Here is a 13,819-nt window from a genome sequence, read left to right as displayed (position 1 = left end):
TCGTTATAGGCCCCTAATAGCATCCTCCCTCTTTTTTGTTTGCTCACTCTCTCATAACCCCAACATCTCTTTTTAGCTTTTCCACTCATGAGAGTTCTCAACAACATCCATACAAGCTCAACAATGGAATAAAAAATACAGGCAGGGTGTATAGGTACTACATGTATTTTATGTTAGTTGCTTTATTCTCCTCAAAGCCATTCTAAATTCTTTGAGCATTATTCATACTTACACAGATGCCCGTAGCATAACAGTGCTTCAGATTATGGGTCGTATTTTTCTCATTGGCTTCCATATAAGGTCAGAACTGCTTCCTTTTGGGAAAATATTTGGCCTTTAAGTCTAACAAAAACGCACTTGGGCAGCAAATCTTTTAAAATTGCAGAGGGGGTGCCTGGGTGGCTCAGTCGGCTAAGTGTCTGCCTTCGGCTAGGTCATAATCCCGGGGTCCTGGGATCGAGCCCCATATTGGGCTTCCTCCTCGGCAGGGATCCTGCTTCTTCCTCCCCCTTTGGCCCTCTCCCTCTCTCATGCACTCTTTCTCCCTCTCTCAAATAGATAAATAAAATCTTTAAAAAATAAAATTTAAAGTTAATGGAAAAATTATAACGTTGTCAGTAAAGTAGTAGTAAAACTTTAACATATTCCATTGGAGAAAACATCTTGAACATACAAAATCTTCAGGAAATGACTTCATATAGTTAGCCAAGCTTTTCAACCAACTTGGGGTTTACTGTATAAAAACTTTTTTTAAATGGGGAGAAAATCTCAATACAAAGTTATTGCCTTTCCATTTAAAATTAGTATCTGACATAAATCTCTTCAACTTTATTCGTGTTCCAAGCTCTGTCATAGTGGAATAATGAAACATTAGCCTTACTATATTTCCACTGTCAAATTCAAGACCATCTGATGTATGGACCCACAAAGTATCTTCACTTGGCTCATTAAGTCCACCAGTACTTTTAGTACCTTTTACTGGCATCTACCTCAATTATAGGTAATTGTTACGTAAATTATGAAATTATCACAGAGCCTCTCAAATTGCTAAAACTGAATCCGGTACCTTTAAGATGACTAGTTTCCATACTAATCAACCCTGTTCTTTGGGCAAGAATAACAAAGGCACAAGAATAAATCAATTTACTTTTCTTTTATCCCTATTAACATGTACAAGAACTTCATTCAGATTTCTTGCTCAGCAGTCATGCTCCTTTGTATTTTGAATTTTCTATTTTGACTAATTTCAGTCTTTCAGAAAAGTTACAAGAATGATAAAAGATTCCCCTTAAAACCTCTCAGATTCCCCAAATTCTAACATTTGAGCTTCTTTCTCCTCATCTCCCTCTCTCTCCACATATTTGCAGGGGCGTGCTCACACACATACACACACATATACACAAATTTTTTCTTGAGCCATTTGTTGGTAAGTCACATTTTACCCCTAAATACTTCAGGGTTTTTTCCCCCCTAAAATCAAAGATGTTCTATTATCAAAAAGCATTCCTCATTATCAAAATTAGGAAATTAACATTGCAGCAATACTTTTATCTAATCAGCTTTTATTCAGTTTTCTTTGGTGTCCTAATAATGCATTTATAACAAAGGAACATTACAGATCATTGTTGCATTCAGTTGTCATTCATTACTCTTTGGCCTATTCTGATCGGGAGCAGTTGCTCAGTCTTTGTCTTTCATGATGCTGTTGTTGAAGAATTACTTTGTAGAATGCCCCCTCAGTTTGCATTTGAGTTATGTTCGTAATTACCTCATTTTATAAGTCAACCCTCCAAACAATTGTCTGTCACTCTCCTGGCTGTAATTTAGATGGCTTAGCCTGCACAAACGGCTTTATTTTATTATAATCATTTGAAAAATTACTTTGGTTCTGATTACAAAAACCATCTATACTGTTTGGTAAGCGAGCTAGCCAAGGTAAGTATTATTAACAGTTATATGTATATCTTCCCATACATATAAAGAAAATAGGTGCATATATTAAGCATATAGTTGTAAACATGTTTATACAACAATATTCATTTTTTACAAATTGAATCTTGCTGTATGTATACAAAAATACTGTTAATTTAATTTCTATCTTTTCTTTTCAGTGGGTACGTAGTATTTTGTTTATGGATGTTCTGCAGTGTGTTTAACCAGTCTTAATTAATGAGTGTTTAGGTTGTAAAAAGAACATCATTACTTGTTAGAGTAATTATAGTATATACTTAGTGGTGACATTGCAGGATCAAAGAACTTACACATAGAATAATGCTACGTTGTGCAGAGACCATCTGAAATGGTTTTATTCCTGCACTTCTAGCATTTGTTATAATGGGTGTTCTGGCTACACTAAGGCCTTACCAAGCTAATGTAATGCTCAATTATAGACAGGTATTTCTGTCAACTAGTCAATGCAAATATTCTCTCCTTTCCAGATCTCTCAACTACTTCCAAGTGATTTTGGATTGTGGTCATTAGAACTGTTGACTGAAGGAAATGGGATTTTCCCTCCCCAAGAGAGGCAACTATGATTGATAATTTAAGAAGCTTCTCATTACTTGAAATACAGGAAATTTATTTAAGAATTTAAGAATTTATGCAGGAGAGTGCTGCCCCTTGGGCTTCAGAGCTCCACTCATATGTACTCAGTCTGTGCTCTGGAGTGACAGCCAACAAGCTGCCTAGACTGAGGGCCCAGTGACTATTAATTCAGGGGTTTAGATCCAGATGGGGATCAAACAAGTTTTTGAAGACTAGCTTGGAAACCCAGTACCCAGATAGAATTTCACTTTCAGAAACTTAATTTTTTCTTTGACCCCAGATGGAGGATGTCTACAGTAAAAGACACTAGCTCAGTAAAGCAAATGTCATTTCCAAGGTAAGCCATACCTAGACTATTCGGTTTGGTGTAAGGCAGTGGTTCCTAACACTCACTTCACATTGGAAATAGTTGAAGATCCTTTAAAACAACAACAACAACAACAAAAACACATACACCATTACTTATCCACCAGAGGTTTGGATTTGGTTAGTCCTAGTGGAGCTGGGACATAATTAGTGGAGCTGGGACATGATTCTAATGTCTAATCAGGGTTCAGAGTCACTGATTTAGAAGATGTTTGAAAAACCATCTTTCCCCAGTATGGGATAGTCCATTATAATATGCAGCACACCTGGAAGATAACTAATATTGCCTAAATAAAATTATGAAAAAACTCAGCTAAGTATAGGAGACTGTTTTTAAATGGTCGAGGTGAAGATTGTTTTTTTATTTTTTTGAAGAAGGCGAAAGTATAGGACTGAACTGGAATTGTATTGAACTGTATCCCTGATGAGAGTAGGGAAGTAGCTATTCTGTAATAAGGGTCAGTAAGCTTTTCTTATTTGGGCCAGATGGTAAATATTTTAGACTTTGTGATCCATATCCAGTCTCTGTAGCTTTATTCCTCCTCATTTTGTGTTTTCAACTCTTTGAAAATATAAAAGTCATTAGTTAGCATGGGGGCTGTCCAAAAACAAGGCTGGATCTGGCCTGTGGGCCATGTCTTGCCAACCCCTAATTGAAGCATTTGTCACTCATTTTCCCCATGAAGCAGTTTTATTGGGGATGAAGTTATCTAACTGTTTTTTATATTTTTGTTTTGTCTTAGTTAACTCATCTGCTTACACTATTTACATGGGAAAGGATAAATATGAAAGTAAGTTTTCAAAAGCATTTGATTTTGAAATTTCCAGCAGGTAAGTGATAATTGCATCTTCCCCTACCTACCCCCCCCACAGTTGGTCGGATATGAGTTTTCAACTAACTACTACTAGTTAAGCCAATTATAAGGAACTCCAGTGGGTTAACTTTCCTAGAATTTAGTTATACCAAGTAATTGGGGCCTACTGGACCACTCATTGCTCATTAGAAACTTAACTTTTACTGTGAGTTTTGTGATATCCTTTGATTTAGGGTGATATGAACCAGAGGTTAACCTGTGCTAATTTATGTCAAGTAAAAATCATGTGTGACTTGGGTGAAAAGATCATTTTCTGTACGTTTTTACCACATTTAAGAGTAGAGGAAACATACTTTTAGGGTTTTTGAGGCTGAAGATGGCCCTTCTTGAGTTACGAAACGTTAACAATTTTTTCAAACTTTGTTGCTCACCTCAGAATGAAAGACATTCTATACTGTACACATTGATGGAACTAAAACAGAAATTTACAAAAAATACCAATATTCTTTGCTATGTCCTCTTTTCTGTTTTATTTTTAAAAAGCTAAATTCAACCAGCTGAATTTATTTTTTGACCCACTAATCAATGTGAATGAAAGTTTAAAAGGGAAAACTGCTTTAGGGGATGGCCTTCTGACTGCCCGAGGGAGGAGGGAGACAAAAGCGAAGTTGAACTTTCTTACTCTGGAGCGGTGAGTTGACAGCACTGCCCCTTGGGGTGTGGAGCATTGAGCTGAGGGAGAAAAGATCTGCAACAGTGGAGCTTGGAGACCTGACAGAACCACTCTTCTTCAAGCTTGGAGAAAACACAGTGGCTCTTCTCATAGGGGTAGTGTAATGGTTTGGAAAAGAGCGCTCTGTAGTCAGGCTCATCTGGGTTAAAATCCTAGCTCTTACTATGGACTCTGAGAAACAAACTGAGGGCCTCAGAGGGGAGGGGGATGGGGGATTGGGATAGACCGGTGATGGGTAGTAAGGAGGGCACGTATTGCATGGTGCATTGGGTGTTATACGCAACTAATGAAGCATCGAACTTTACATTGAAAACCAGGGATGTACTGTATGGTGACTAACATAATATAATAAAAAATCATTAAAAAAAAAAATCCTAGCTCTTAGCAGACGAGCTATATAGTCAGTTCACCCCTCTGAGCCTCACATTGCTGAGATGTAAGAGGTGGTTCATGGGCCAGGATCTGCCTTGCAGGGCTGTGACTGTTTCCCCAGGGCTGGCTCCTCCCTCTCCAGGGACCGCTTCAGGGCTGAGTGACTGCCTCAGTAGTCTGAGAGCTGGCCAATTCCCTACAATTACTTTTCTTTAACCTCCAGGTATTGCTCCCCCCACCCTCGCAAAACCATAGTCTGTTCTAGGTGCAGTTTGAAACTGACAACAGTTTAAACTTGATTCTTTAAAAGAGGCAAGTAGAACATTCTTCAGTATGAGACATTTGATATGAATGAAATAAAGCAAAATATGAACGGTAATGTTATATATTACTTAGTATATATAGATATATAACTATAGTTAACACATACACATATTTAATATAACGTACAATGCAATATATATAAAATATGTAATGTGACATATGTAATAGCTGTGTAAATAAATATAGTTATTATTCAGATCTATATAAACGGTTTAGAACTTTGCAACAATACTGGTTACCATAAAGCAGAATCAGAATAAGCAAGACTATTACATCCTATCCAAGAGAAAAAAAACAACAGAATAAAATAATTTTTTAAACAGATTTTCCTTATAATGAATTTATGACGTCGTCTCTGGTGTGACTTAATGGAGAAGCATCCTGCCGTAGATTAATCCTTGAGTGTTCTGTTCCTCCTAGTAACTCATACATCATCGTAGGTAATTTGTATTCTTTCGGTAGCATCCTCCTGATGAATGTGGCTGAGAAGGGGATGCTATCTCTTTGTATACCATTGAGCAGGGAGGCACGGTTAGAACCAGTCCTAGTTATCTACAGTAGGTACGGTTCTACACCTGATCAAATCTACTTTTCTTTCTACCATCAAGGATGCAAGCCCAAGACTTAGGTTACTGAGAAGCATCTAAAGGAGAGCTGCTCCATAGGGTTGTGTGGGTTTTGCACTGTGTGACTCTGGGCAGGGAACTTTATTTCTTACAATGAAGGACTGCCTTGAACCCACTTCCTACCGATGGCTCCCAGTGGGACTGACCTAAGGCAGCTGTGCCAGGGACGTTCCCACCATGTCTCTATTTTCCTTCCATTTTAGTTTACTGTTTGCTGGGGCTGACCTGCGTGAGGCCATATGCCAGTGTCTCTGAGTAGCCGAAGAGGAAGATGTAGTCTGTGCTTTCGCAGCATGAAAGGTAGAGAGGCGCACACAAAAACAAATAATGGGTCATTTTGCTGTGAATCTAAAAAGTGAAACCTATTTAAAACAGTAGGGGCGAGGGGCGCCTGGGTGGCACAGTCGTTAAGCGCCTGCCTTTGGCTCAGGGCGTGATCCCGGTGTTCTGGGATCGAGCCCCACATCAGGCTTCTCTGCTAGGAGCCTGCTTCTTCCTCTCCCACTCCCCCTGCTTGTGTTCCCTGTCTCGCTGGCTGTCTCTCTCTATCAAATAAATAAATAAATAAATAAAAATCTTTAAAAAAAAAAAAAGTAGGGGTGAAATGAAGCAATGTAAATAAGTGCTGTAGCAGTAGAGGGGGCAGAGAGTAAATGTGATTGGGAGAGAATCAAGAAGGCATCATGGAGGAGGGTTAGGATGGGCTTGATTGTAGCCCATTTAAAGGAATGTCTGTTGTAGAAACTTGTATTTACAGATATAAATCTACTCACACAATTTATGCCTACTGATGGAAATTTAGATTCTTTCCAGAGCCCCTGGAGTGGTGTTTTGCTCTCATTAAAATGTATGTAGGAAAAATTCTGTGTGTAGAACATATTTTCCCCACATCTACTTTGAGTCATTTGGAGGTATCAGGTTTCCTAGTCTGCTTTGTAAGAAAGGCATTACATTTTTAAAGCACCCCGTTCTCTAGTGCTCCTAGCACTTCATATTTATTTATAGTAGCCTTGATGACTTCAGACAAACGACTAGATGGAACATAAATGAATTTTTAATTTAATTGTTTACTTTCACTAAAAAGCTTTCAGATGTTTTCTTTTTATTAGCCAGCAGGTGTCACCAGGGAGCCAAACATTGCCTGACTGAGGCAAAGAGGTTTTTATATTTCCCTTTACTTTTTTTGATTACTTGTTGGCTGTTGGCTCAGCTTCCTGTTTAAGCTAGTAGAAAGCCCTTCAGAAAATTTATGGTGCCTGCGGTTTCTGAGAGTACCCTCATCCAAGATTTATTATCCTTTTGTTTTTCTGGAAAATGAATACCCATTCAAGTTAGATAGATTATACTTTCTTGGGTACATTTTAAATCATCATATCAATTATTTTGTTTACCTTACAGTTTTTAACTTTGTGTCTAATACTTTAAATAATGCTTTTTTATTAAACACAATTTCTAATTATTAACATGGCTCTTGAAAGTTTATATTGATATTACCTTTCTGTAGTGATATATATTATTAGCCTTAAAAATGTATAAGTATACATTTTGGACTAATAGTTCACCTTTTGTAAATATGCTTAAAAGAAATAATCAGGAATATGGAGATATTGATTTTAAAAATATTTACTGAAGCATTTATAATTAAAAACAACCCAAATGTGAGCAGTAGAAAAGTTTATTCACATGACAGAATTAATGACAATGACAGTAGTCATTGTTTCCAAAGAACTTTTTCATTTTTTATTTTACTTTGCTCTAACAAATACGTAACTTAAAAATTCAAATAGTAACAATGCGTTTCATGAAAACATCAGTTTTTCACCCTATCCTTTCCAACATCCCTGTTCCATCCCACAGAGACCGTTTTAACTTCTAGCTATTTCTTCTATTTTATATTTCTTTTGGTATGTGACAGAATTTTAGGTGGTTTTTTTTTTCCTTTTTTATACTTCTGGTGGTTATTTTATCTTCTAATGTTCTACGATTTTATAGTTGAGAGGTCTTTTGTAAAAAATAAAATGCAGTCCACTGATTAGCAAAAACATTTTAACAAATAAGTTTCTTACAGTGAATCCCTTTTCTAAGACCTCATCTAACTTCTTAGCTGCTGTAATTTGAAATTCTACTACCTTTTAATAGAAATATTGTTGAAGTTTCTTATAAGTATTATTATAAAAATAATAATTATGATGATGGCCCAAATGTAAAAAACAATTTATAATTTTTTCTCCTGTATTTTCAAGTATCAAAGCCTTTCCTCCATTAAGGGAGAGAAACAGTTGTGGAAAGGCTTGGTATTTCTCCACTCCCCAGCTTGCTATAAACTCTGGCATATTTTCATTTGACAGGTATTTTTTAACCTTTTCTTTGTTTTCTTGTTTCTCACTATAGATGAAGATCTAATAAAGCATGGCTGGCCTGAAGATATTTGGTAAGTAACAATTTTGGTTCTGCTTTCTTTTTTTTTTCCTCAAGATTTATTTATTTATTTATTTGACAGAGATAGAGACAGCCAGCGAGAGAGAGAACACAAGCAGGGGGAGTGGGAGAGGAAGAAGCAGGCTCATAGCGGAAGAGCCTGATGTGGGGCTTGATCCCATAATGTCGGGACACGCCCTGAGCCAAAGGCAGACGCTTAACCGCTGTGCCACCCAGACGCCCCTTGGTTCTGCTTTCTGTGCCTTGTTTACTTTCTTAGATTTGGCCAACCGCCTGACCTTTATGATGAAACCTAGAACTCATGCTTTGCATTTTGTTTATGAATGGTCCGTGGTAAGTAGCTGCCTGCCAGCTCCCTTCACTTACAATTGCCACATAAACTGGGGGTGACATCTTAGGGCTGGATCTCAGGCCTGACCATGGAGGCCTCTGGAACGTAGGCTTTCTTCTTTAAGCTCACATATGTCATCTCATAGTGGGCTAGTGAGACCACTTCACTCACACACTCAGGCCGCTCTTGACAAAGGACAGATGAGGGCTTCACAAGTAGCAGTGAGGAAAATAGACAGAAGCTTCTGTGTAGATGGAGTAGAGCATCTGACCAGGTCCAGATTTAAAGAAAACACCGACTGGGTTCCCTTTGTCTTCTCAACTCCCTCACGAGGTTAGCCCCATCTTGATCCAGCCGCTACTCCTTCTTTCTAAAATATTTTCTGGAAATTTAAAAAATAATAATTATACTTCCTTCACCTGCTTCCAAGATAATTTATTTTTGTTGCTCACAAAACCCAGCCCAAAAAACGACCAATGAACAAAAAACTCCTTCATTGTAGTTGAATTCTTCTCTTTTTCTAACTGCCTTAGAATGCCATATGGGCATTTTTACCACTCAGACCTTGAACCTTTTAGGAGGACATGGACTCCCATGACTTTCATGTTAACATTCTCGGGCTCAGTTTGCTTTCCCTTTCTGTCTTCAGCTCCTACTCTTGTGATGTGTCTTTCCTGGAACCTAATTCTATATATAGAGCGGGGTGTGGTCTCTACAACTCTAAACACGATGCCACCTCCCACTAATGAAGTGCTGTCCCTGAAGATAAGCACACAGATCCTGTTTGCTTTAACGGTAGTAATAATGAACACTTATTGAATACCTAACTATATGCCAAGTACCAGTAGATGTTTACTTTATTAATATGTTTAATTTCACAGTAGCTCTGTAAAAGAGTTACTGGTATTATGCCCATTTTCAGATGAGGAAACTAAGGCTAAGGGAAATAGATGTGCTCTGGTTGTTGCTGGCTGGGGAGCCGGCTCTAGTTCTGAATGACCAATTTTTTTCTTCCCTTCAGCTGCTGCTCTCTGGCTACGGGTGATTTCTTTCGTCCCTCAGGTCATTGCTGCAGCTCTCTCTGGACCTCTTTTCTCCAAGTATGGGCCTGGATCCTTCACTCAGTTCCGTAGAGAGAGAGAGGTTAGGCACTTGTTGGAAGGGCTGCTTGAGTTTCAATAAAGTCGGCAGCATGGACGTATAATAGGAAAACCATTGCACATAGATTAGCTTAAGCTCTCCCCAGATATGGCCATCCTCAGACCCCCCTCCCCCACCAGGCCCAGCTGCAGGTACCCACCAAATGGCACCTTCTCTCTTGCTCCAGCCTACCCCATTATGGAGGGGCTAATTCATGACACAGAGGAAACGCTTTCCTGTCTGTCCCCTCTATAAAGTCCACACTCCAGGCACGATAAACCTGAGGAATTTTAAAGTCTTTTTTTTTTTTTTTTAATTTCCCCCCCATTTCAGCACAGTGGCCTATCTTCTGAACTCAAATATCAAGTGTCATCCAGGTGGACACTGGTTGGTATCCCCTTCCCTCAGGTGGGCAGTTTGCACTGCCGAGGGCCTCTGGATTGAGTGCCGCTTACCTTCCTGGAACTCTAGACTATAAGCCTCATGAGGACGAAGATCACTTTGTTTATTACCGCATCCCATTACCTACCATAGGACCTGGCCCATCGTACACGCTCAATAAAAATTAACTAACTCTCTGCCTTTCTAGCGATGATTTCTACTGGACATTTCTTCACAAAAGCTGCATTCTGGTATCTCCATTTTGAGCACCTGTCCCTGAGCTGGATTATTTCAGTTGTCCTTAAAGCCCAGAGATCTCCAGATCCTGTCAAGGGAGATTAGAATGGCCACGTCTGTTACGTAGTTATCTGCTGTGAATTTGTAACATGTCAGTTTTGAGGCATAAATACCTGCTTAGTAAAGGTTACATTTTCAGATGCACCACAAAAGTCAGTTTACCACAGCCTTTTAAACCCTGACTTTTTTTTTTTTAATTAAATAAGTGGAAGAGAAATTTCTGATTCACAACCTACACCCTCTGTGTTCTGAGTTGGGTTTTTTATTTCATTATGGTTGGTGGTCTCCTGGACCGGTTCCTGCTGTTGAACCAAATGGGTGTCTACAGCTACCTTGTTACCCATCTTGACACCCTGGAGATTAATGACTGTTGTTGAAAGTGATTGACTTTTACTTTCAGAAGCTATTCGAGGCCTGATGTGAGGTAGAATAGCCAGCCCCAAATTTCAAGACTGTTTTGTCAGTCCTGGAAACATTCCTGGGCAGGCTAGGAATGATTCAGTTGATCGACATTCCAGGGCAGTTTTTCATCCTGGTTCGCTCTGAGGTAAACTTTGGAACTTTACTGGTGTGACTATCAGCATCTGAGTTTATACCAGGAAACCTTCTGAGGCACCTTGAAGCAAAGGATTTTCCCAGGCCTGAATGAGAATGGGACTGAATTTATCTTTAAACAAAAGAAAATAGAAATAGTGTGTGTTTACTGCTTCCAAATTCCCTAATGAACAGTATTTCCAGGGACCCCACTTTTGGGAGTTAAATAACTCAGCTTCTGAGGGCCTGCATCTCTGCATCCCACGGTCATTGATGCTCATTTATTGAGCTTTCTAGTCTCTGCATTCAGTAAAGAAAATAGTGATGAAGTAGAGAGAGAGGAAGATAACACGGAGAAGGCGGCACTGGGAACTACCGGGCATAATTTCAACTTTTTGGAGTAAGCATTTTAGAAGGTTTGGAAAGGCTTTTTAAGGGAACTTGCTCACGATAGTTTGTTTACAGAGCTGGCTTTTTTGTTTGTTTTTACAATTGAACCAAAGCCCCATACTGCCCCGCATTCCCGTGCCCTTATAGAGAGAGGTATACCTACCAGCCTGGAGTTAGTCTGTGTATCAGCAGTGATATATTCCCATGTGGGTTTTGAGGTTTTGACTACTTATGTATCACTCCATTAGATGTATATTGAATTATTTGTGTGTTTTCTTTTGACAAAATTCCCTATCAGAGACCTTTCTTAAGAAAAATCAGAATACAGTCGAGCTACTGTAGTTATGTAGGAAAGAGTTGTTGTAAATAGAGAACTGGCTTAAAACAAGTTGGAATGGGAGAAGTTACTTCTCAGCTGAACGGGCTTCCTCATGGGGTCTTTTCCTAAGATCCTGAAAGAGGATAATGAGATACATAATTTCTAGATTTGCAAAAACACATGTTTTTCAGTGGAAAGAGCCAAGCTGAAGACGATAATCAGTAGGAATCTCTTATATGGGAATGTGTATGAATAAATAAACCAGTTGGGGAAAAATAAATCAATGTCCACTTCTGGCTAGCAGTAAAGGTTAATAATAGAATCTAGAGTCATCATAGACTGCCAAAAATATGTAATATTTTTCTGTATCCAAAGTGATTAACAAGATGCTTAACTTGTTGAAGAGGCACTAGGAACACCATAATCTTAACATTTATATAGAACCACGCTGTCTGCATCTTGCAGTAGGTGTGAGTGTGTGACCATTTTCACCTCTGAAAGATACATAATGCTAAGAAAATGTCTAGAGAAAATTATAATGGGATATAGTGGTACCTTCTTAGGTTTTTACTGAAAACTCCAGCCAGCAAAGTTATGGACTAAGGAAGAGATGACTAAAGTTAACAGAATCTCAAAGTGACTATCAGTGTTACTGTTGTTTGGTACTAGAATCCCGGGGGTGTCTCTGGACAATGGAAAGAGAGAAAGTCAACTTTATTTGGTGAATTATAAATATGAAAAACTTAATATCTCAAAACATTAGACTAGGTGAGAAATGAATTAAGTTTAGAAGGATTTTATTAAATTGGTGGATGATACAGCCTTAATAAAATGTAAGTTTAGGATGTTGGGATGGGAGGGCATTCCAAATGTTTTTAGGACAGTATCATAAAGGGCAGCCCCCATGCTTTCCCAGAAGGCGTGTATTAGTGCCATTGTCAGATGTGAGGCAGGGTGAATTGTTGGTCTGACCCATTTTATGACTCTTCAAACTCTGCACTTTTCTTTGGATTGTTTTGCCATCGCTTGAAACTTAGGATGTCCCAAACCAAACCCCTCATCTTTTTTCTCAAATTAGTGTTTTCTCCAGCTGTAAAGTATTTCTCTCTGTGGTCCTCCCAGTCTCCCAGGCTTGCACCACCACAGTCTTGATGACTTCTTTTGTTCCCTTCTCTCCTCACCTGAAATTCCTTTCCCTGTGCTTTCTCTAAGTCCTGTGCTTCTGTCAGGGACCCTCTAAACCTCAGTCCATCAGTGAAGCCTTTGGTCATGGATAGCTCTTTCTCACTGGAAAAATCACCCTTTCCAGGGCATTTCCATTTATTGTCTCTAGTGTTCATCTTGGCACTTAGTCTCACACAGCTGCAGGACTTTCCATGTTTGTCTTACCTCTCCCAGTTGATAGTACGTTTGGAGGCAGTGATTGTGTTTTATACTCCCTATGGTGCTTGGCATGCAGTAAGCACTGAGTTAGTACTTTCTGGACTGGAGTGCTTTAAGTGCAAGGGGCCTGAGGAGATGGTTGTCTTGTACCTCTTGCTAAAAGTCGTTTTCGTTCTTTGTAGGTTTCATGTGGACAAACTCTCTTCGGCTCATGTATACCTTCGATTACATAAGGTAACTGGATTTAAACACGGACTCATGACTTTTTCTCTAGTGATGAGCATCCAGTCTTGCCCTCTATCCTTTTTTTTGCAGTTTAAATTGCTTAAAGTAATAAATATGTACAACAGTTGAAAAATTAGCAATGAAGAGATGTCTTACACCTGACCCGGAAAATCACTAAGGGAAAGTCTGGTGATTTTTAGATACTTGGAAGGGGGCATTGTACATATACCCCAGCTAGAACCGCTGCCCCCCACTGCCGTAATTGTCTTCCCAGTTCAGCCATGTGGTTTGTCACCTCTGCTTTCTCTCCATTTCATTTCAGTTAACCATTCTGGACCTTGTGTCTTTTCCATGGAGATCGTGTGTGGTTCCTTTTTATCACACTCATGTGATTCTCCTGCCTCACCAAGGGCAGACGTTCCCAGTTATCAGGGGCTTCTTTGGGACATTTAAAACAGCATTCTGGTAGGAAAGGGAAAAGATGCAGTGTTTTCTAGTAACATAAAAGCACTGGTTTTCTAATACCTTTACTTTCATATATGGTATTTTATATAGTTGAATCGTAGAGTTTATGTACTTGCTATGTGTGTTGCTTTTTTT

The 13,819-nt window shown here is 38.9% G+C and overlaps 1 protein-coding gene across 4 annotated transcripts in view; it reads left to right on the top strand.

The window, feature by feature from the left end:
* The window catches only part of CCDC25 (coiled-coil domain containing 25), a 42,269-nt gene that overhangs the window by 1,385 nt on the left and 27,065 nt on the right, over window positions 1–13,819 (top strand). For 2 of the 4 annotated variants that reach the window (XM_019794320.2, XM_002914412.4), the window contains exons 2-4: window positions 3,654–3,701; window positions 8,172–8,211; window positions 13,177–13,228. In XM_019794320.2, coding sequence (XP_019649879.1) covers window positions 3,654–3,701; window positions 8,172–8,211; window positions 13,177–13,228 — 140 coding nt within the window. Of the gene's footprint in view, window positions 1–3,653; window positions 3,702–5,983; window positions 6,081–8,171; window positions 8,212–13,176; window positions 13,229–13,819 lie in introns of all 4 variants that reach the window. The other 2 variants (XM_019794319.2, XM_034661335.1) reach the window with 2 other exon arrangements.

The sequence above is a fragment of the Ailuropoda melanoleuca genome, chromosome 5, assembly GCF_002007445.2.
Source record: "Ailuropoda melanoleuca isolate Jingjing chromosome 5, ASM200744v2, whole genome shotgun sequence".
Lineage (NCBI taxonomy): Eukaryota > Metazoa > Chordata > Mammalia > Carnivora > Ursidae > Ailuropoda > Ailuropoda melanoleuca.
This window is presented reverse-complemented; position numbering and strand designations above follow the sequence as displayed.